The sequence below is a fragment of the Elephas maximus genome, chromosome 9 (genome assembly GCF_024166365.1).
Source record: "Elephas maximus indicus isolate mEleMax1 chromosome 9, mEleMax1 primary haplotype, whole genome shotgun sequence".
In the NCBI taxonomy this organism is placed as follows: domain Eukaryota; kingdom Metazoa; phylum Chordata; class Mammalia; order Proboscidea; family Elephantidae; genus Elephas; species Elephas maximus.
In genome coordinates, this window is record NC_064827.1 from 3,896,072 (window position 1) to 3,920,000 (window position 23,929).

Genomic DNA, 23,929 nt, shown 5'->3' on the forward strand with positions numbered 1-23,929 from the left:
GAGTGGTCTGCACTGGGCCACCCCCACTGTGGGCGGGGTCAGAGCAGCAAGGAAAGCCTGGGAATGTTCCCCTAATGAGGGGTGGGGGGAGATGGGGACCCAAAGGGCAAAGGAGTCTTTGGGCTCTTAGAAAGACCCAGAAAAGGAGTGTGAGGTTGATCTCTATAGATCCCCAAAGTGCCCATGACTATTCCCTTTTAGGTTCAACTCCTGTGTGCACACAGCTTGGGAACAGTTTGGTAAAAGTTTTGGCGGTCAGTTTCTGCTCTGGATCTGAAAACTGGATACAGGGGCTCTTCCCAACCCCTCCAAACTCCAATCACCCTGGAGTGGGCCGGAAAAGTCCACATTGTGCCAAGGTTTTCTATGCACTCACAGGTCGACAAGATCTTGAGGGCCTTACCAGTACTTGTCTAGGGCTTGTTTCTACTGTCAGCCTTTGTCCCCTCTCAGGAGAATGATCCCCCAGTTTGCTCACGTATATGGACAGAGGGGCCTTCTGGCTTGCAGAGGGCTCAAGGGGAATAACAAAAAGACGTAGGAGGCCCCAGCTCAGCCACCATGATATTCCATGGAGAGGAACAACCAGAGTTACAGTGAGGACTGTGACCCCATCATGCCCACAAAAGGGCGAAGTCGCCACCTTCTGGAAGGTTCCCTGCCACTGTGGTGTGTAGCCAGGACATCATAGCAACACCTGGCTGTTCAGAGGGACACATGAGGAACCGTCCACAGCAGGCTGAACGGTGGCCCCAAAGATGTGTTCACATCCTCATCCCTAGAACCTGTCATAGCGGTCTTATTTGGAAAAAAGGGTCTCTTCAAATGCAATTAAGTTAAGGATCCTGAGGTGAGGTCACCCTGAGTTACATGGGTGGCCCTATATCCAATGACCAGTGCCCTTGAAAAAGATGCACGAAGAAGATACAGAGAGGAGAGTCCATGTGACCACAGAGGCAGAGACTGCAGTGATGCAGCCACAAGCCCAGGAATGCCTAGAGCCACCGGAAACTAGAGGACACAAAGAAAGGTCCTTGCCTAGAGCCTTGAGAGGGAACATGGTCCTGCCAACACCTTGATTTGGGACTTCTGGCCTCCAGAACTCTAACAGAACAAATTCCTATTGTTTTAAGCCTCCTGGTGTGTGGTAACTTGTTGGCAGCAGCCACAGGACACTAATACAACATCTACCCATTCATCCACCCATTCATCCACCCACCCACCCATCCATCCACCCACCCACGCACCCATCCATCCATCCATCCATCCATCCATCCATCCATCCATCCATCCATCCATCCATCCATCCATCCATCCATCCATCCACCCACCCAGCCACCTAAATATCCACCCATCAACCCACCCATCCACTCACCCATTCATCCATCCATCCACCCACCCACCCATCCGTTCACCCAGCCATACATCCATCCACCCATCCACCCATCCACCAGATGCTCACCAAGCATCCACCATGAGCTAGACACTGTCCCAGGAGCTTTCAGAGTTCCATGCAAAGGGCCCATGGCTGAGGCACGGACAGGGAAGCTGATGCCTGAGGCTTCTCCCTCACAAGGACTGACACCAGGGAGCTGGTGGCAAGGGATCTCATCACATGTGGATAGCCAAAGACAAGAACTCTTAGAGAGACCTGCAGCCATGACCAGGCCAGCATGAGAAAGACAAGCATGGCTGTGCGTATGTGGTCATTTTCACTTATGAATGCTAGTGACAATCCCAGCAGGTCTCCACAACCAGGCGTGACGACAGCACACCTAAGCCAGACCCTAACCTGTGACCTTGACACTTGTTCCTTTCCTATAGAATGTTCTGTGTTCTCTCTCCCTCCTTTCTCTCTCCATAACCCGTGCTTGATTTCCTTTTATATCCCAGAATCTACATGGTCAAATGAGTCCTCCAGCCCACAGTCCCCTTTGGGAGCTGTGCACTGACTCCAGGGCCTGTAGGGGAGGCACCTTAGCCGAGGTTCTTCTGGAACTGCACCCCAAGCTGAGAGAAATCCTACCAACACCTCAAGGGGACAAGACTTATCCTAGGAAGTGAGCGTGACTGGAAACAGCCAGAAGTCATTCAAGGCCAGGCTGCTAAGAACAGGGCTCACACACCCTACACCTGCCCCCAACACTGCACTGACACCACTGTTGGCATTAACCTATAGTGTGTGTGCGTGTGTGCATGCATGCACGCACATCTCGGTGCACCTTTGCCAAGGTGCCCTGCACACTTGAAGCACACAAGAAGGGGCCTCCATTCTGACAGGGAATGCTCCTGGAAGGAAGCTTGTACACAGAATTCCTGAGGGTTTCCAGGGGAGAACCCACGTATTCTGAGAGGGTGGGAGGGGCTTCACTTCAAGCCAATCACAGGCCCAAGAAAGTGATTACTGCTCTAACCAAAAAAAATAAATATACTGCAAATAGAAAATCTGTGCAAAATCTCTTGAGGTGACAGACCGCAGAGGCTGGTCAGCACCAGCTGGGACTCCTGGGAGTCCATGAGAAGGTAAAGCAACTTATTTTTTAAATGAGAACTAAAGTATCCAGCAGGCAGTGGAGTCTCAGGATGGTCTTAGCCACAGCACCCAAAACAAAAAACGTATCCATCGACTGTCACATGGGACTGGGTTCACAGAGCCCCCTTGAAGCACATGGCTTTAGAGAGGGGTGCAGGGCACAAGGGGTGCGGGGCACAAGGGGTTCCCCCTCAAGGGTGCTCTGGTCACACCTACAATTTCCCTCCATCCACAGCTCACAGTCCTACCATTCCAGAGCGCCGCGTGGAGAGGAAACTGGGCTTCCCAAAGCGCGTGGTCAGCCAGCCTTGGTGCCGGACTCAGTCGCACTCACATGGGTCACCTGGTGACCGCTTTGCGCAGGGGAGCTTGGCTGTCCACCCCATCTGACCCAGATCTGGGGTAAAGGGTCTCCAGAGTGAGCTGGGGTAAGACTGCAGCCCCAGCCCTGTGAGCTCAAGCCGGTCCAGTACCAGGCTGGGCTGACAAGGCAGGCTGGGCCAGGGCGGACATACCAGGCTGTCAAGCTGGGGGACATGGGAAAGCTGGGCAGGCAGAGGCCAGCCAGGGCCCCTGCCTCTGGCCACACCCCTCGCCATGTGACAGGACCACCTATTCTGGACTAGAAGCAGAGAAGCAACAGATACATGAGGGATGTCATCTGTGGCCCAGCCTGGCTGCCCTGCTGTCACAGGCCCCTCAGTGCCCTGCAGGATGGAGACCCTCCCACCCCCTACTGCTCGCCCAGCTCCTGTTTCCTCCCAAAGGTCAGCCACGCCTTCCTGCCTTCCTCCTCCACCTCCTCTAGCGAGGCCCCTCCCTGCTCTCCTTCCTGCACTGGCTTGTCCTGTCCTCCCTGCTTCCCACCAGAACCTGGAGTCCAGGGCCATGGCCAGTCCCCCCTGCGTCTGTGGAGCTCTCCGCCACCCCACCCGGGCTGACAAGCACACCCCACCTCCACACAGCCATCTCCCCACACGACTGCCCCAGAGGAAGTCAGGCCCATTGGCGCTCTGCCAGTAATACGCTGTCCACATGACCAGACCATCTGTCCACCTGTCCACCCACCCACCACATCCCCATCAGGTCCCAATCCCAGAGGTAGAAGGCCATCCAGATGCAAACACAGCCTGTTTCTCATATCTGCAACTTGCCGTCCGAGTATCAGCACTTAACCTGGATGCAGTCGCACCCATGTCTACTAGCCTGGCAGGAAAACCAGAGGAAGAAAAGAGAAACAAAGGCAACCCAGCCCGACACGTGCCCTCGAGGCTGCAGTACTGTGAGCCCCCACTAGGTGTCAGGGCAGAAGCCTCCTGTTGGGCAGAGAGAGAAATCTCATTCATTTGACCAGGGGCCAGGGGCCCCCAAGTCCACCTCTGATTTTCAGTAAGGAGGTGTGAGAGATGGGGAATTGGGGCGGAGGAAGCTCACAAGCTGAGGAAGGACAGAGGCAGATGCCGTGGAAGGAGGCCACCCCGGGCACGGCACAGAAGGGTACTCAAGGCTCCTGGGCTATGATTATGGCTGTCGCTGTTGTTTGTTTCAGCAGTGCCGGGTGGGAGAGGCACTTAGTGTGTCGGGCACCGCACCTCGGCGGGTTCATGGGCTGCTGGCTCCTCCTGCCCCTGCCCGGGGTCTATGATGGCGGACCTCCACGACACCTGCTGAGGCCCTCAACATGGGAGGGCGGGATCAAAGGTAAGTGGGGCGAGGGGAGATTTGGGCAGGACAGCATGTGCCTGCTGCCGTCTCCATATCTGAGGAGGAGCGAGGACCACAGATCAGGAGGACACACAGACAGCCTGGGCGGGAGGATGCACAGATGAGCCCCCAGAGCGCGTGGTCTCAGGGAACTCCGGCTTACCCTCTCTCCAGGGTCACCCACTTGGCCAGTGGGACCCGTAGTTCCTGGAGGTCCTGGAAGACCCTAGAATTAAAAATAAAATTAGGACAGGAGGAAGAGATGCCGTCCCACGCCTCCCGCCTACCCATTCTAGGGCGGAGGTGGGGTCCAGAAGTGCTGGGCCAAGGGTTCCTGCTAAAGGTGATGGCCCCCTGAGTCCCCTCTTTTCCACCCAGGGGCTTTAAGGTGGTCACCAACCCTGGAGGAGTGGCACCTCCCGCAAGCTGTGGGGACAACAGCTGATACTCACAGCGGGGCCTTCGGGGCCGGGCGGCCCTTCCAGGAGCATGCCCTGGGAGAGAAGAGAAGCCCTGTGAGTCCAGCAGGGGAGCCTCCTGAGACCCCAGAGGGTGGAAGCCTCTGGGATCAGAGGACAAGAGGCTGCAGACTTAGCAGCCTCTACTGTCCCTCTCACCACCCCTCTGTCAGCCCGTCGTACTGGGTGGCTTGTGTGTCACTGTGATGCTGTACCACCACTGGTATTTCACATACGGGGAAGTCACCCATGGTGGACAGGTTTCAGCAGAGCTTCCAGACTAAGACAGACTAGAAAGAAAGGCCTGGCGATCTGGTTCTGAAAATCAGCCGATGAAAACCCTGTGGATGGATCACCACAGAACACTGTCTAACAAAGCGCCGAAGCTGAGCCCCCTGGGTTGGAAGGCGCTGAAAAATCACAGCGGCTGCAACAACAGACTCGGCGTGCCGGCGGTCACAAAGGCGGCTCAGGACCGGGAACTTCTTGTTCTGTTTTGCATGGGGTTGCCGTGAGTTGGAGCCAAGCAAAGGCAGCTATCTGTCTGTCTGACTGTCTGTCTACCTACCTGTCGTCCTCTCGGAGGACGTCTCCATCAGGAGGAGACTGTGGGGGCTGTGATCACTGTCACCCTAGAGTCCCCAGGCACAATGACGAGCCCTGGTCAGGGCCCGGCAGGCTCCCTCACGACACTGAGAGGAGAGGAGGGGGATCCAGCCTGCCAGGCCCCCTCTGGTCCCCTCCAGGCCTCCCAACCACCCGAGGGTGAGTGCCCAGGTAGCTGCAGGGTGACGGCAACCTAGAGGGAGTCAGCTTAGGACTGGGGCCCAGGTCAGGGTGAGGGAGGGACAGGGGACAAGAGGCATCATGGCCGCTGCCCTGCTGGGCTTCCATCCCGCCCCCGCAGGGCTGGACTGCCCACGGCTACACGGGGCTCAGCCCTCCTCCCTCCAGGCAGGGTGCCCCCAGCATGCACAGGGCGCACAGCCTAAAGTGAGCAAGGAACATTCCAAGTTCATGCAGACGCCCAGGCACCCTCCCCCAGCCCAGGAACGCCCCTCTGACCCTCACCTCACGGGCCAAGGTCTTCCCTGCCTCGAGCCTCTCTGGGCCTCACTCTCTCTACTCCAAATAATGGGGTCCCCACCTGCCTGAGCCCCACAGGGAGAGGCAGCATGGGCAGTGGATGGAGCCTGGGGTTCCATTCCTAATGACGGGCTCCCTGACCAACGCCCCCCAGCGCTTGCCTTCCTCACCCAGCCCCTGCCCAGCCCTCCTGACCCAGCCACCCCAGGGTCAGGCACCCCCACTCCCTGCAGTGCTCAATGTCCCCTTAGAGGGGAAGGGAAGGGCTGACCCCTGCAGGGGTCTGCAAACTCAGAAAGCAGTCGAGATGCATGTGAGGGTCCCCTGACGTGTACGCTGTGCCAGGCCCTGCTAGGCAGCCCTGCTCTTAGGCTGCATGAATGTTGCGTGCTTGGACAGTGGACAGATTCTCACAGCCACTGCAGCAGGGTGAGCAGGAGCGAGGACCTGACCTGGCCCTGGTAGGTCCCTGCCTCCCCCCGCCCCCCCCCGCCCAAGACCAGGACACACCCCGCTGGTATTCTCCGGATGTCCCTGCTGCTGTGCCAAGGGTTTTCATCGGAAGTAAAGGATCCTCTGGGGAAATCCCAACTGCTTCAGAGTTAAAGGGCCACCAGAGCCCCAGGGACCACTCGGGGTTGGGCACGGGGCGGGGGACACACAGCCCTCCAGCTCCGAAGCCCAGGTGCCATGAAGACACGGGCTGTGTTTACACAGATGCACACACAGAAATATTTGTGCCTGTGGTGTACACCACGAGTTCATCCAAACAGCTTCACAAATCCCAGCTCCCATTTCCCCTCTGACCCAGGCAGCTGAGGAGGCTCAAAGCGGAGCTGGGATTCAGTGAGAAGTCGCTGACCGAGTCTGCCCCGGGGGACCGCAGCTGCCTTCTTCCCAAACACACGGATTTTTGTTCTCGGGAACCTGGGGTGACGCTGGGCTGAGGTCTCACGGGAGGGCGGCCGGATCAGTCCGGGTCGGCACAGGAAGGAAGTTGGGAATCGCTGGATGAGCAATTTTAGTGGAGGGAGAGGTCTCCAGGTTCCTGTGCGGACACCGCCACCGTGAGCCCACCTTCCCATTCCCATTCTCTGAGACCAACCACCTTGCGTCATTTAACTACGTGCCGCGGGCGGTCAGGCAATGTTCCACTCCCACAGCTACCGCCTGTCTCAAAATTCACCTGGGGACAGTAACAACAAGCTCGAGTTCTCACACTTTGCTGAACTCTAGACGACACTCAATGGAGGCCCGCCCACCAGCTGTCACTTGCCACTGACTTGGCCCTGGCTCACGGCGACCTCTGTACGACAGAATGAACACCGCCCAGTCCTGCCGGCCTCACGATCTTTCATATGTTTGAGCCCCTGCTATGGCTGTTGTGTCAATCCATCTCAGGGAGAGTTTCTCTCATTTTCGCTAACCCTTTACTTTACCAATCAGTTAAATAGCAAATTACAAAAAAAAAGCGAACAACAGAAGGCGATCCGTGTGTCTTCTGATGGCCGTTAGCCAGTGATGTCAGCCATTGAATCTGGGACCTCGAGGCCCTTGGGGACTCCATCAGCCCGGCCAGCACCACCGTGATGCTGATGAACCTCTCAACTGAGTAGATGCCTGTCCTCTTAGGGAGCCTCCGAAGCTGCTGACTGATGCCAGAAGGTGCCGGCTCTGAGCGGGAACAGCCAACCGTGGCCCAGTCGTGGGTGGGGAGAAGGAGCTGGGTCCATGAGCTCCGTCTGCAGTGAGTGGGCAGTTCCCAAGAGGGAGCTGATGAGGGCAGGTGATGGGGAAGAGAGGAGACAGTGCCCTCCACCACTGCAGGGCCAGTACCCCCACGAGGCCAGCTGGCCAGACTCACGCAGGCCATCTCTCAGGACCCTGCCATCTGTTGGTGGGAGCTAAGACGCCGAGGACATCTGGCAATGCTCCAGGTTGAGAAATTCCAGCTGTTTACATGATGCCTCTAGGCGGACTGGACAAAGGCCCCTCGGACACCCAAACGGGCTGGGGGTTGGGAAGGAGGGAAGTGCAGGGGTGGGGCAGCACAGGGCTCCTTCCTTAACTGCATCCAGATGGTTCGTTTTCCCCAAAGAAGTGGATTTTCTGGAGACATGATATTTTGGTTGGCCACCTCTATGTTCTCAGCCCTCTCCTCTTGTCCACCCTTGTCCACTGCCCACTTGGCCAGAGCCTTGAAGTGGGACAGCCTGGGCTCCTACTGCACACACCCCTCCTCACTGAGCTGGATGCCACGTCCACACTTAGAGTTGGCTCCTCCAGAGAACGAGAGAACGCAAAGGTCACCCAGACAGAGGAGTCAGCCTGGCCTGCCCCAGGAAGGACCAAAGCCCGGAACTTGGCCCTTCCCAGGAAGAGACCAAAGCCTGGGATTCAGCTGAGCCATGGGGACCTGCCCTTTCCTGGGACCCTGTCTCCTTCCCCAGGCAAAAGTTCCCTTTCACTGAAGCAGTAGGGACACCACGGAAGACACACAAAGTCAAAAGCAGGTCCACCTAGGACCAAGACAGTCAACCTTCGGGGCAACACTGCAGTAAGTCCCTACCCCAGGGAGACCTGCAGAGCACGGACCCCAGAGGAGCGACGTTTGGTGCTGTTGACCCTCTGGCAAAACTCCCAGCAAAGACTGGGACGAGCTCCCTCAGCCACATTCTTTGGGGATGATTCTGACCAAGCTGCCATTCTTCTTCTCCGTGGCTCCATTTTCCCTGCATGGGGAGTTGGCATTGGGATTCTTCACTGGGTCTCCCTTGGCACCGTTTCCCTGTCCCCTGCACCCCCCAATCCTTGGGCCTCCAGAGAGCCCCAACCTCCTTGGATCTGCAGAGAACATGGAAGCGGGGAGGCTCCCAGTTTAAGAGAAGGATGTGTGTCTAGCAGCCCAGTGGGGCCAACACATCCCATCCATGAACAGGACCATGGCGAGAACTCAGGCCTGGCCGGAGGAGGGGCCAGCAAAGCACGGCCCCTCTGACCAGGGCAACTTGATCCAGGGTAGTCAGGTTCTGTGTTCAGCCACTCAGCATGGAGATGGCATCAAGTTGGGTAGGGAGATGGACAGCACAGCCTGTGTTGGGGTGCACAGAGCCGAACAAGACACCCTCTCTATCATTTTAGACACTTCAGTGGTCAGGGAAAGGGCTGACCACTAGGACCTCGGCCTCCTGTGAGCTCCATCCCTAGAAACACCTGCTGAACCCCTACTTTAGACACACCCTGCCTGCCTGGCCCTGGACCTGAGGGTCTTTCTGGAACGAATGAATTCTGGAGAAACAGGGCTTGCTAAGTGGCACTGGTCACAGAATCTTCCAGAACCTCCCCAGTGCCACAGGAGCATGGAGTGTGACTAGAATTCTCCATCCCAGGAATCTGAAGGGCCTCAGAGTCCCCGGGAGCCCCTGACGTGGTATCCTGAGTTCAGCCTTCAGGAACCAGTTGTGGCCTCAGAAGCAATAGTCTAGCCTCCGCCTCCTGCCTGGCCGTGGCTGCAGGACTTGTCTCCTCCCTATGGCACTTGGAGGACGTGGCAGGGTGGGCCTGGGGAGCTGGCTCCTCCCACCCTCCAGCCATCCAGAGCTGTGTCCCAGCCCACACTACTGTGTGTCCCCCCCCCACTGTACAGCTGTGGAGGCCACGCCCAGAACAGCTGATCTGCGTGGCACCATGCCCAACTACTGTGGCAATTGAGACTACAGGGTAGACTCTTGGCTCCCAAGCAGACCACAGGCTAATCGGAGGCAGAAAACTATCCCACCACCAACACCTACTGATCCACGAAAGGAATCCAGAACTCCCTCCATTACGTTTAACCACTTTAAGACATTATCAGCAATTTAGCTTTGTTTTTTAACTTACCCATGATCCATTACCTAACACAGCTGAGTTGCACTCGACTGCAGTGTCAGGGCAATGCTGTTTTATCTAATCCCCTTGACATGGTTTCATAAGCAGTTTTCCATGTTTCAACAATTGGTCAAACTTACTCCAAACCATTGGGTAAGAGGCCGGGGTCGACAAAGCCCTTCTCTAACTATTCCCTACTATTGCTGGGTACATTGATGTTTTCCAGAGTTTTAGAACCAAATTGATAATTTATGTAGCCAATCCTCATTGACCCTCCTCCAAAGGGACTCTGCCCTCCTAAAAAGTTTGAGCTTCTATTTCATGGCGGTGACATTCACACACATTGAAAAAGCATAGACAGTAAGTGTACAACGCAGAGTTTTGATCAATGACCATCGCGTGTACCCACCCGGGCAATCAGAGTCTAGACTATCCACCACCACAGGAGCTTCTAGAATGTTTTAGTAATAAGCAGTGAGTAGACACTATGTGCTTAAAATAAGCAGTGAGTAGACACTATGTGCTTAGGCAGCTTATATGGTGACCCAAAGAACAGGGTTCAGTAGACCTGTGGACCTGGTCACACCCCCATAACTCCCCATGTCCTTAAAGCAGCCAACCCTCCTGGTCCAGAGAGAAGAGAAGATAGTGATCTTACTGGCTCGATGATTGCAGGTTCTCCCTTTTGGCCCTTCTCGCCCCGGGGTCCTCCAATCTGGGGTCGGTCAAGGGCAAATGGAGAGAGAAAAAGAGAGAGGAGGGAAGAGGGAAGTACAGGTTACACAAAGTCCACATGACTCAGCAAAACAAGGGGGCTACTAACAGTGGGCATCGCCCCCGCCCAGGAGAACAAGGTGCAGTGGACAGAGGAGGGGCCCGGGGCGCTACATTCTGGTTCTAATAAATGAGTAAATGGGCCAGTTACAAGAAGGTCACGCAGGAACCGGGGCAGCGATGGTGCCACAGAGCATGAATCATTCAGAATCCAATTCTAAGCACCTGAGACCCCTTAAAACTCAGGTTTCTAGATGGCGCCCTGCTCCTGTAGCCCACCGCACTGCCACTGTGCCCCGGGAGGGCTGCCCTCACCCCTGCAGAGGGCCCAGGGGAGCCGCCTCCCTCCCAACACCCTCCAGCCGCCTCCTGCTGGGGCGCCTGAGCTGCTCACCCCTTCATAGACGGTATCCTGGTTCGCTGGCATCCCAGGCCCAATCTCTGATGGGGAGATGGTGGGGTCGAAGTATGGGTCGTAGTAGTTCTCGTCGAGATTCTTGATGGTTTCTTCAGTGAATTCCCCGTCAAAGTCATCCTTCCCTTCCTCTGGGGACAGTGCTGGCTGGAGAGGAGAGGAGGAAGAATAGGGTCACCTGGGAAGGTGCGAGTGTGCAGCAAAGCCACCACGGTGAGCTGGACAGACACATCCTTCCCACCCAGGGCTTGGGTCAGACAACCCCAGGCCTTCAGGCCAGCGGCCTCCTAAGCCACAGAGCGCCTGAGCGTAGAGAGTGGGGCTGGCCTGTTGGGCGAGGTCTTGGGGCCCCTTGTACCCTCTTTACACATCTTTTCCCTCTCACGAGGGGGAAGCCATCCCCCAAACCTGCCCAAGGCCCCAGGACAAGAAAGGGCAGAGCTAGGCTGCCCTGTGCCCCTGAGGAAGGTGGCCCACAGCCAGGGGGCTTCAGCAGGGCCTCAGGGACCTGGAGTTAAGTGTCCCAAATCCACGCCTGCTGCTGGGGTCCAGAACCACAGGATCCACATGCCCCTCTGGAAGCCAGGAGCTCTGCTCACACCATGGTCATTTCCAGCACACACTATCCTGATCTGAATATCCCTCAGTAACTCAGGAGGGGCATTGTTACTGCCATTTGCCAGTGAGAAAACGGGGCTCAGAGAGGTGCCACAGATGTCTAAGCTCACCCAGATAACTGCTGACTGGGCAGGGGTCCCAGTCCAGGGCGGCCCGCCCGTGAGGCCATTGTCTCACCCAGCTCCGCCCACCTTCCAGGCATGTTCTGATTTTTCTGGATCCCCAGCCCGTGTATCTGTCCACCCCGCCTGCTCCCAGACCCCAGCTCCTCGTGGGCGGAAATCGTGTCTGCAAACTTGCTCCTCCTCTCCATCTCCACCTAAACCCAAGAGACCAGGAGGGCAGGGATTGCTCTCTCCATTTCGCAGCTGAAAAATCGACCGCCCTGAGATAATTCAGCAAGCCAGTGATTCCAGGCTTGCTCATAATGGACTCTCTTAGGGACCACTTAAAACAACTGCTGCAAAGGGTCCAAGGCCAGCGTTTGGTGGGACTGGAGACATGGGAGCCACCCAAGGACACCCAAGGGCGAGAAGCAGAGAATGGAGAGCTCAGGTCTCCTGACCCCTAGCCTCAGCCCTTTCCCCTTCTCCCCGAGCCAGCCAACGTGGAGGGACAGAAATTACGCTGGACGCGTTGGTGGTGGCCTCAGTGCTGGTGGGAAATTCGGCCGCTGGCCCGGGGTCGGTGGGCTGGTCAGGGTTCTCGATGCCCTCGCCGTAGTTGATGTCCTCATAGGGCGAAGGCGTGTAGTAATCCTCACTCGGCACGTAGTCGTAGTCCCCAATGCCAGGGTCATCCTCCTTCCCAGGCCCCTCTCTGGTCTCGGGCACAGTAGGGGCTTCCGTGGGCGGCAGGGTCAGCTCCTAGTAGCCACAGCAGAGACGGGCAGCTTTACGGGGCAGCGGGGCCCTGGGGTCTGGATTCCCCACGTGCACACGTTCAAGCATCTCTGGAAGGGATGCACACACACGCTCACACACACATGAAACTCACATCTATCTTCACACTCATTCACACACACACACTCAGACACACATACACACACATAAAACACATCTATCCTCACACTCTTACACTCACATTCACACATACACACTCAGACACACTCACATACACAAACACACACTCACGTATACACTTACACAAATATTCACTCACAACACCCACACACTCACATCTAATGCAACACACTCATGCTTGCACACACATGCACACACGCTTTTAACCCCCACACACTCACTCACATGCAGTCACAGCCACACTCACTCAAACATACTCCCTCACACACTGAAACTCACAGTCAGGCACACATCTCCCTAATGTATTTAAAATTCTCTCTGGCAGACTGGAGGGTGTAACAATTCAGCCCCAAAACAATAGCAGCGCCACTGAGCGCTTGCCGCCCTGGGACACGCTGAGCATCTCCACGCAGTGTCTCCATCGCTGCCCACGCCCCTGCGTCCTCACCCCAGTGTCCCAGGTGGGGAGCTGGCCATTCACAGAGGTGCGACCTTGGGGACTAGCTCCCACTGAGCCCTCCTCCTGCTCTCCCCCCTGCGTGGACAGTTGAGGGAACAGCCCCAAGCCCTACCGGCCTGCCCAAGGGCCCAGGCTGACGGACGAAGAGTCAGGACCAGAGCTGGGCCCAGTCGCCCTGTGGGGACAATTTCCTTCACACCAACATGGGGGAGCACCTTTGTCTAATCCCCAAGGACTAGCCACAGTCACTCGGCCACGTTTCCTCCCTGACAGAGCTCTACCGCCTCCCATTCACACCAATCTCCAGAAGCCACCAAACAGCCCACTCACTCAGCTCACCTCCTCCACTCCATCCCCTCTGTACCCACACACTCAGCTCACCTCATCCACCCCATCCGCCTGCACCCACTCTGTACACCTTCTCCACCCCCTCCCACTTGCACCCACTCACTCAGCATACCTCCTCCACCCAGTCCCCCATACCCACTCACTCAGTATGCCTCATCTACCCCATCCCCCCTGCGCCCACACACTCAGCTCACCTCCTCCACCCTGTCCCCTCTGCACCCACCCACTCGGCACACCTCCTCACCCCATCCCACCTGCACCTATTCACTCAGCACACCTCTTCCACCCTGTCCCCCCGTACCCACTCACTTGGCATACCTCCTCCACCCCATCCCCCCACACCCACGCACTCAGCTCACCTCCTCCACCCCATCCCCCCTGCACCCACTCACTCACCTCACCTCGTCCATCCCATTCCCCCTGCACCCACTCACTTGGCACACCTCCTACACCCTGTCCCCCACCCTACACCCACTTACTCAGGTCACCTCCTCCACCCATCCCCCTGCACCCACTCACTCAGCACACCTCCTCCACCCATCCCCCTGCACCCACTTACTCAGCTCACCTCCTCCACTCCATCCCCCCAAGCCCATTCACTCAACACACCTCCTCCACCCCATTCCTCCTGCACCCACGCACTCAGCTCACCTACTCCACCCCATTCCTCCTGCACCCACGCACTCAGCTCACCTACTCCACCCCATCCCACCCTGCACCCACTCACTCAGCATGTCTCCTCTGCCCTGATCCCACCCCTGCACCCATGGGCTCCCAGGACAGCATCCCCCCCCCCCAGCCCACCCTTTTTGGCCCTCACCTCGGGAATCTCTGTGGTTTCTCGAGCAGCTTCCACGGGCTTCTTGGTGGGGGCAGTTTCTTTCCCCAGGTCATCAGGGTCTTCATAGTATGGATACTCATAATAATAGGTGTCACCCTCACCGTCTCCTTCTGGGTACTGAAAGTCAACCAGTAGCATGAGGGAGGAGTGGGGCCATGGAGGTCACAGTGCAGGTCTCAGCCCAGGAAGTGTGGTCCCCACACCAAAGTCTCCGAGAAGAAACTAGTCTACAGGTCTGATAGCCTACACAAACCACGACCTCATCTACCCTGAGACCAGAAGAACTAGATGGTGCCCAGCTACCAACTGTTGTGATCAGGGCCACAATAGATGGACCCAGATAGAACGGGAGAAAAATGCAGAGCAGAACTCAAATTCTAATAAAGTCCAGACTTCCCGAACCAGTTGAGACTAGAGGACTCTCAGAGGCTATCGCTCTGAGATACTCTTCAAAGCTTGAACTGAAACTACCCCCCGAGATCACCCTTTAGTGAAATAACAGACTGGCACACAAAATAAAGGCTATTACCCGTGTGTGCATACCCACGTGTGCAGTGCTCCATTAAAAACCATCCAAACGAGCCCAGAGGTCAACAATCACACTAAAGCAAAGACGAGCGGATAAGAGGCAGGGGAACCAGGGTACTGGAAACGGAACAATCGGACTGCAACTAAAGAGAATGTTGGCATGTTGTGGAAAATGGAACTAATGTCACCGAGCAATTTATATAGAAATTGTCAAATGGGAACCTAATTTTTGAAAATTTTCACCGACAACACAATAAAGTATTATTTAAAAATTATAAGCTAAAAAAAAAAAAAAGTGCACAGTGGACACCACAGAGCAGAGGCCTCCTTGGGAAGCTGAGTCAGCCCCTGGAGAAGCGAGGGAGGAAACGGGGTACCCCAGGTCCCCTGAGCAGAAGCCAATGAGAACTGAGTCCCAGAAGTTGTAGAACCCACAGCCAGCCAGACTGTGGGGTTGCACGGCACCGTACTGTCACTCAGAATCTTCTCTGACCCTCAGCCCCAAAACACAAACCTGGGGGCCACAGGAGGTACCACAGTGACAGGAGGTGGCCTTGTCCCCCAACCCTTCCCACATAGCACCTAGGACGGGGCAGGTAAGGATCTCGGCTGCGGGATTCCATTGGGGTATTCCTTCTGAGCCCTACTTCTTGGGTTTGTAAGAGCGGTCTGGGCTCTGGCCCCTACTCCCTGGGATCCCCAGCTCGGGAGGGTGCACTTGGCTCTGCTCTGACACATGCGGGAGAAAGGGGAGACCCGAGGGGACAGTCCAGGATTTCATGCTACTTGAGACATGAGTCCGATCTGAACAGGGAGGGGGTATTCATTATTTGGAAGTTGTAGAAAGATAGCCAAAAAAGTAAACAGAGGCAGGGCTGCAGTGTGCGGGTGCACGGATGTGCCCGGCCGACCACAAACCCAGCAGGTCACAGTAGAGGGATGAAGGCGTGAGACGTGTCCTGAACATGCTCCGGGCATGGCTGTTCTTCAGACTCGCTGCCACTCTGGGGGGACCGGCTTATTCTACCTTCAACAGCCCTAAGCCCCACCCACTGGCAGGCCCAGGCAGCCCCTCCAGGCACTCGGCCCACAGAGGTCAGCGTTGACGTTGGCTCACAGTGCCTCCCCAGGCCTTAAGCCAGGGAGTAAGAGGGCCCCCGTGTTACCATCTAGGGCCAGTTTGGAGAAGAGAAGTTACTGAACAACACCCTCTTGTGAACTGATCCCTTTGGCACCCCAAAATTCATCCCTCTGCCAATTCACATTCTTGCCCAGTGGGATGATTTAAAGCGGGGGTCCCATGGCTTAGATGTCCCTCCCCTCCCGCCCTGCCTGCCAGAACCAGCCCCTTCCCAGGTGGTTTTCCCCCAGCCCCCAACGTGACCCAGACCAGAGCTGACTCACGTATTCATCAGGATTGGGGTCCTGCGACTGGGGGGTATCAGGGACTGCAGTGTCACAGTCAGGGCTGTAGTGCTCACAATAATCATAAGCCGCCCGGTGGTCCGCGACGAAGAGCAGCTGCTGGATGTCACCCTGAAAAAGGACAGGCACCGTGAACAAGCAGGCACACAGGGGATCCATGTAGCCAAGACAGAGCCTGACTTCTTGAGGCTGAGAGGAGCCTAGGTTAGACCATGGGAGGGGCCTGTTCTCAGTGCTGGCCTTCCTCCCTAGGGACTGCACCCCAAGAGCCACTCAAGCCAGGCTTGCCTGCTTGCCCTTCCATCCACCCATCTACCCAGCCACCCAACCATCCTTCTCTCCACCCACCTACCCACTCAGCCAGCCACCCACCCACCTACCCATCCATCTGTCCATCTACGCATCCACCCACCAGACACCTGTTGAGCAGCTGTTATGGGCCAGACCTAGTGCACAGAGCTTTTGTCTGCTGTAGGTGGGGGATGCAACCTTAAACAAACCCTAAACTGAGAGGGCTTAGAAACACCCTGCCTCCTCCCCATTGCCCCCCAACCACTGGAGGCTTTTACTTTTAAGAGGCAATGCTTGGTTCCTCAAAGACTTAAACGCAGAAATTAACATATGACCCAGAAATTCCACTTCTAGGTATATATCCAAGAGGCTTGAAAACAGGGAGTCAAACAAAAACTTGTACACCAATGTTCATTGCAGCATTATTCACAATAAGGGGGGAACAAGCCGAGTGTCCATCAGCAGATGAGTAGATACACACAATGTGGTCCACCCACACAATGGGGTATTAGTGAAGAGCAATGAGTTCTGACACACGCTACATCACAGACGAACCCTGAAAACATCATGCCGCGCGAAATAAGGCCCACACATACGGAGACATTGTATGGCCCCCTTACGCGAAATATCTAGAACAGACAAACGCACAGAGACAGACACAGACGAGTGATTGCCAGGGGCTGGGGGGGGGGATGGGGAGGAACTGCTTAATGGGCGCAGGGTCTCCTGTGGGGTGGTGAGAATGTTCTGGAACCAGAGGAGGTGGTGTACACAACACCGTGACTGCACTAACCGGCACAGAGCTGTATGCTTTAAAAAGGCGGATTTTACGTGGTGTGAATTTTGCTTCAAAAAAAGAGGAGGGGGGCGGGAGGCCAAGATTGGCTCACCTAAAAGAATCCCCAGCGGCAGTATTTCAGGCCCTCAGGGGCACCCACGTCCTTCAGGATATCCCTGATGGGCACTAAGAGCAGCGCTGGGGGAGTGGCTGATAGGACCCCAAACACCCACAGATGTGCCCCCTCCTGTGCCCGCATCTAGAGTGAAACGCCTCCAGGCTGGGACGCACATTCTTCTGGCTGCCTGAGCCCCAAGACGAGCTGGTGCCCCTGGGCACGAATGCACCTGCTGCCTGGGCTTTCAGCGAAGCACTTCATGCCCCCCAACACACACACACACGTGCACACACACAGGTACTGCCCGTTCCCCCCAAGCCCAGGTCTCTACCATGAAGGCAAAGGCTCTGCCCCACCCTCCAAACCCGCACCCTCTCAAGGACAAGCCAAGAACGGTGGCTCAAGACAGCTACAGGTTCCTGCCAAAGGGCTGCTGCACCTGGGGCTGGCCAATGGGTTCCTCCACAGGCAGGCGTCAGCGCCAGGACTTCAGCCAACAAGGAGAGGGTCGGGGCTGAGGGTACAGAGAGTGACCACAGACAGCTGCCTGCTGCTGGCCCTCCCCGGCCCGATGCCTTTGTGAGGGAGGCTGTCAGGTTTTCCAGACACTGGGGGACAAGAGAGCGGCCCCCTCACCCACACCTCAGCTCCCTGCCTGTTGGTTCTTCTCCCAACACCCACCCCAAGCAAGAGGCAGGGTCCCTCTTCCCTCCCTGCTGCCCTCTCACCCCCTGGGCTTTGGCAGAGCCGCCTCCTCCCTTTCCCCTTTCCCCTCTCCTCTCTCATCCCTGCTCCCCCTCGGATGTCAGAGGCACCTGGCCCATGTTTTAAACCCTCCAGCAGACGTGAACCATATGACAGGAACCGTGAATCAAAACCACACATTTTTGTGAAGGAAGCAACGTGACTTCTAGTTCAAATCTCATCCAACTCAGATAAAGCGTTTTCTCCTGCCCCAGCAGCTAGGCATCTGCCCATCTGTTCTCCAAATGCTACAGTGGGGGACAGGAAACCTTGGAACCCTTGGGGAGCACCCCTCAATTTAGCAGTCTCTGGGTCTTTTTTGGGGGGGGGTCTAGGTAGTACAAATGGTTTGCACTCAGCTACTAACCCAAAGGTTAGCGGTTCGAACCCGCCCAGCTGCTCTGCAGAAGATAGGCCTGGCGATCTGCTTCTGTCAGGATTACATCCAAGAAAACCCTATGGAGCAGTTCTACTCCGTAACACACGGGGTCGCCATGAGTCGGAATGGACTTCATGGTAAGAAGTTTTGAATTTGTTTGTTTGTTTGGATGGTGCAAACAGTTAACGTGCTCAGCTGCCAACCAAAAGGCTGGAGGTTTGAGTCCATGCAGAGGTGCCTCAGAGAAAGGCCTCGTGGCCTACTTCCGACAAATCAGCCACTGAAGCCCTGTGGAGCACAGCTCTTCTCTGACACACATGCGGTCGCTGTAAGTCGGTATCCACTTGACAGCAGCTGATTGGAATTTTTGGTTCTCCATTGTGTTACAGTGGCTGGTTAAAGGGCCTGCCTCACAGAGAATCCCAAGGTCCCCAGGGCTGGTGGACATGTCCAGCCCCTCTCTGCCCCTGAGGGCCCAGCAAGAGGCCACCCATCCCTGCCTCCACAGGGTGGTCTGCGCTCATCCCGGTGCACGGGCACACCACACTCCAGACACCCAAAGAGAACCAACAGTAAAGGCCAGGCCAGACCACGGCTCTGTGGAACCCAAGGACATTGGCGCTGGCTGGCCCTCAGACCACCGGTGGACTTCTTCAGTCCCTACTAATCAGCCTGGGATCAGTCACCTAAGGCAGGGCCTGCGCAGCCCCTGCAGGCATGGACCCCCCTTTGTTTCAAATGCCCCTCCCTCCTCTGCAGATGCCCGCTTGTTTTCAAGACCTTTTCCCACCAGTCCTCTGGTAAGTTCTCACACCAGAAAACATGTGTTTGTGCTGTGGACAGGTCTGTCAGAGAGCAGGCATCCACCCAACCCCCCACCGTGGGGAAGGGAAACTGAGGCGCAGGTGCCAGGGCCTGTGCACAGAGCTCCTTGGGAGTGGGCTCAGCTTGAGACCCTGGAACCTCGTCCTGACCTCCACCATGGAGAAGGGGAAACTGAGGTGCCAGAACAGGTCAGCTGAAGACCCCAGGCCCTCTTCCAGGGTTCCATCCCCCTCACCACCGCTTCTCTCCCCACATGGCGGACCCACACCCCAGGCTCCCAAAGAAGGGCCTCTGCAGGAGGAGGGATACCTCTGAGGGCCCCGAGGAAAGAACAGCCTGCCATGTCCCCCTCAAGCACCCAGCAGGTGTCGACATGCTGCTGCCCCAGAGGCAGCCGGGCTTCCCTCTCATTCTGGGTGTGGTTTGGGGTGTCACTTGCACACACACACACCCCATCCCTGGGTCAGAAGGATGGGCACAAGTCCCCTCCCTCAAAGCCTTCCTCAGAGTCACCCCTTTTCTCCCCACCCCCATCCTCCGACACAGTTCCTAAGCACCCCTCGGTGTCCACGGCTCCGCACCCTAGGAAGGCGGCGAAGACAAATCACCCCAGAAATGCAGGCTGAAGCTCCAACTCTGCCTGCTCCGCCTTCGCGATGGGAGGAAGCTCTGAGTTATGGGATTTCATTTTCTGCTGGCCTCCACTTCTTTATGATGCTGGCCTGGAGCCCAAACATGCCCCAACCACACGCAAGCAGGCACCCCAGAACCAGGCCCATCCCCTCCCCTACAGGCCGAGCAGCAGGACCCGGGTGCCCTGTGGTCTGGGGTGTACGTGTGTGTGTACGTGTGTGCATTTATTGTGTATGCATGTGTGTTTGTTAGTGTGGTTGTGTGCATGTGTTTGTATGCATGAATATGCATGTGTGTACATGTGTGTGTACACATGTGTGCTTCTGCATGTGTGTTTATGTGTGCATGTGTGCTGCCAGGCGAGGTCTCCTGTATCCCTCCCTGTCGGCGACATGACTTTCTCATGCGTCTTCACCAATTCCTTGTTATGCCCTGTAGAAACCACAGCACAGCCAAGCCCAGGATGCCTGTTAAGGGTTGAACTGAGTCCCTCGAAAAGATGTGTTCAAGTCGTAATTGCCAGCAGGCACCTGTGAACGTGACCTTGTTTGGAAACAGGGTCTTTGCGGATGTCATCAGTTAACATGAGGCCATACTAGAGAAGGGTGACTCCTGATCCAGTGTGACTGGTTTCCTTACGAAAGGGGAGGTACACAGACACAGAGAGGGAGGCCATGTGAAGAGGGAGCAGAGACTGGAGTGATGCAGCCACAAGCCAAGGAATGCTGGGGCCACCAGGCACTGGGAGAGACAAGGAAGGACCCTCCCCTAGAGCTTCCAGAGGGAGTGCCACCATGCTGACACTTTGAACTTGGGCTCCTGGCCTCCAGAACTGTGAGAGAGTTATTTACGTTGTGTAAGTTCCCCCCCACCACCACCCACTCACCCACCCACCAGCATGTGGCACTTTGCTACAGTGGCTCTAAGAAAAATTGCACAATTCTCATTTGAACACTGCCACACCTGACCCATGGAGAACAAGCCTGCCTTCAGGTCACCAGGGTCCCAGACCCAGAGAAGCAAGGGGGACATGGGCTTCAGGTGGAGCAAACAGGGGTCACCTCCATGTCCCAGTGGACAGCTGGCAGAAATTCCAGGAGAAGCTCTGACAGGAGCTGGATTATCTCGCTAAGCCATTTGTCTCGGTGTGCGAACTGCCTGCTGGGGAGACCCTGGCCTCGTCCAGGGTTGGGCTTCTTCTCCTGGTCCTGCTGCCCCCTGTGCCTCGGTGCACAGCCTGTCTCCCCAGGGAGGGGGAGACCCTGGCCTCATCCAGGGCTGGGCTTCTTCTCCTGGTCCTACTGCCCCCTGTGACTGGCAAGGTGGGTGTGACTGATGATGAGGACCTTGTAAAGTGGTCTTGACAAGACTGAGAGCTTCCAAGGATGTCCCTGAGGGCCCTAGGTCTCCAGCGCTCTGACTGCCAAAGGGTGCTAGATAGGCACCTGCCTGGGCAGTCCCCTACCTGCCTCACACAGGTGGGCTCCCAGGCAGCCATGTCCCGCACCGCATGGGCCCCACCACCCCTGTGATCACTCCCACCCCCATGATGCCTCATGCTTACACACCAGACGTCCTCAGTGGGACTGGCTGTGCCCTCGTGCCTCCAGAAAGGCCCCGGGGGTTCACTGTGGCCCCAGCCCAGCCCCTGGCATGTGTCCTTGAGAGCAACTTCCTCGTCTCTTCCTGTGACTGGCAATCCTGGGTGCTCATACATACTCTATCCTCACAGTCACTCTAGGAGGGGTGAGCCGCACCCTTCTCTCACCCCCATTGCAGATGTGCAGTTCTGGGGTGTTCACACATACCCCATCCTCACAGCCTTCCAGGAGAGGGGAGCCGTGCCCCTCTCCCCTGCCCCATTTCACAGATGCACAAGGGGAGGCTCAGAGAGGCAAGTCACTCTCAGCAGGGTGCACAGCATGGGCGAGGCACAGTGGGGGCTTCCTGGGTCTCAGGTACGGCCCCTGCAGCTCCCAGGAATACTGCCTACTGTCTGCTCTCCCCTTGAGTTCAAACCTCACAGTGAAGCCCTGGGCTTTCAGTTCACACATGGCCTACAAGCTGGGCAGGCTCAGCCATGCACATGCATTCAGGCCACACCCAGTTCCATGCTTTGATTGCCAGGCCCAGCCCTCAAACCACTCAGTCTAACGTTACAGGCACACTCCCAAGACCTACTTGTCCTGCAGGTGTCCAAAGCCACCTGCCCAGAGACACCTGTGCCAGGTGGTTCAGCCCACCCCTCCTTCTGATAACCAACCACGATTTCCCGCTTCGCACACCCTCCTTTCTGGCCCTGCAAGATCAGCAAAGCTCTGCTGAGCCCCCAAGAGGCTCCAGCGCCTGCCTGGTGGTCATCACGGCCATTCCACCCCACCAAGCCGGCCAAGGTCAGTCTTCCCACCGGGGACAGGCTGGGCAGCCCACGACCCACAAGACAGCTCAGCCATGGTGGGCGCGTGTTGTCCTTGGCTCTGGCTGAGCCAGGGGCGTTTTGCTGAGAGAGGCAGTTCTGCCTTTTCCCAGAATGAGATTTCCTCCAGGCCGTGTGGCTGTATGAGCTGAGGAAACAGCAAAGTTTTCATTGGAGAGCCTGCGCAACCCAGGGGAGCGCGGAGACGGGGAACGCAGTGCCCGCCTGAGAGGGATGCCCTGGTGGAGCCCCCCAACCGGCAGTCACTCTGTGGGGCTTCACTCCCTCCATCACACGCCTGCTCTCCTATTTCCTTCCTGTTCCATTCATTCTGCGCCCCTCCTTTCAGCCTCACCCTGGCCAGCCCCACTGTGCCTCCCCGCACCATGGACGGCCTCTTCCAACCCAAACAGGCACCACAGGAATCCCAGCCGACCGCTCTAGCTTTTCCTGTGGCGTGTGCTGGCTAATTTTAGCCCGAGCACTCCTGCCTGTAAGCTGAGACAGACAAATAATTTGCGAAGACAAACCCTGCTTGTTCGAGGCTGCAGGAGAGATGGTTGGCAAGTACGTTCTCCTTGGAGCAAAAACCAGAGGAGAGCGCCAGCCCTCTCACTGGCAACACGCCTCAGACACAGCCCTCCCCAGTGTCCTTGACCACTGGGCTGGCAGGCAGAGAGCTCTTTCCACACTACGTGGGCACCTCGCAGCATGGGTAGAGTTGGGGCCACCTGGTGCAGAGGCTGCCCTGTGACTCACAGAGGGTCCGGCAGGGCGTCCCCAGCCTCGAGATCATGGAAGGAGGGAGGTGAGGCTGGGGGAGTCCCAGGACTCTGGGGCCGGCACCAAACCAAAGCCAAACCGGTTGCTATCGAGGCAACTCCAGGTCGAGGCAACCCCACGCGTGTCAGAGTAGAACTGGGCTCCACGGGGTTTTCAATGGCTGATGTTTTAGAAGGAAGTCGCTAAGGCTTTCTTCCAAAGCACTTCTGTGTGGGTTCGAACCACCGACTTTCAGCTAGCGGAGAGCACTTAATCATGTGCACCACCAGGAACTCCACACCTGAGTTAAAATCTAAAGTGTGCCCTCGCCAGCTGAGGGATTTCAGGCACGTGCGATCACACATCGCAACAAGAGATGACCCAGGCTCGGAACCTGCTAGGGACATAGCCAGGGACACAGCCGGGGCAAAGCACTCAAACCAACATCCACCCTCGCCAAGCATCGGCTCCCCCGGGATCCCTCGAATTTCTAAGATGGACAGGACCAGTGAGGGTGGTTGGCAGCTTCTGGAGGGCTCCCCCGTCCACGGGCCATTTCCCAGCAGACTCAGCTAGTAAAAGGCCTCCCGATTCCCCTCTCTCTCCACGCTCTTGTGGGCCCGAATAAGCCTCATTTGGATATTTTGGATATTGTCACCCACGAGTCATCAGAGCGGAAAAAGAAAGTACCCTACACCAGAGGGGGTCTACATCATTGTTTCCGATTTTCAGGGTATCTGTGGAATCTGAGAATGATTTTAACAGTATTAGCAGGGTGTTAGAGAAATACAGCCATGGGGGTGAAGCCACTTTCTGCTGCCGTCCCCCAGGTCCCTCAACCTGGTCCACATCCCCACCCCCCTCCACCACCCCACCCACCCCCCCCCCCGGCCCGCCATGGCCT

The 23,929-nt window shown here is 56.8% G+C and overlaps 1 protein-coding gene across 2 annotated transcripts in view; it reads right to left on the reverse strand.

The window, feature by feature from the left end:
• Positions 1-23,929, reverse strand: part of COL5A1 (collagen type V alpha 1 chain) — a 189,007-nt gene that overhangs the window by 98,525 nt on the left and 66,553 nt on the right. For both annotated transcript variants that reach the window (XM_049896362.1, XM_049896361.1), the window contains exons 5-11: positions 16,059-16,190; positions 14,106-14,243; positions 12,082-12,321; positions 10,817-10,984; positions 10,307-10,363; positions 4,690-4,731; positions 4,401-4,463 (exon numbers count right to left, since the gene is read on the reverse strand). In XM_049896362.1, the coding sequence (XP_049752319.1) occupies positions 4,401-4,463; positions 4,690-4,731; positions 10,307-10,363; positions 10,817-10,984; positions 12,082-12,321; positions 14,106-14,243; positions 16,059-16,190 (840 nt within the window). The remainder of the gene's footprint in view (positions 1-4,400; positions 4,464-4,689; positions 4,732-10,306; positions 10,364-10,816; positions 10,985-12,081; positions 12,322-14,105; positions 14,244-16,058; positions 16,191-23,929) is intronic.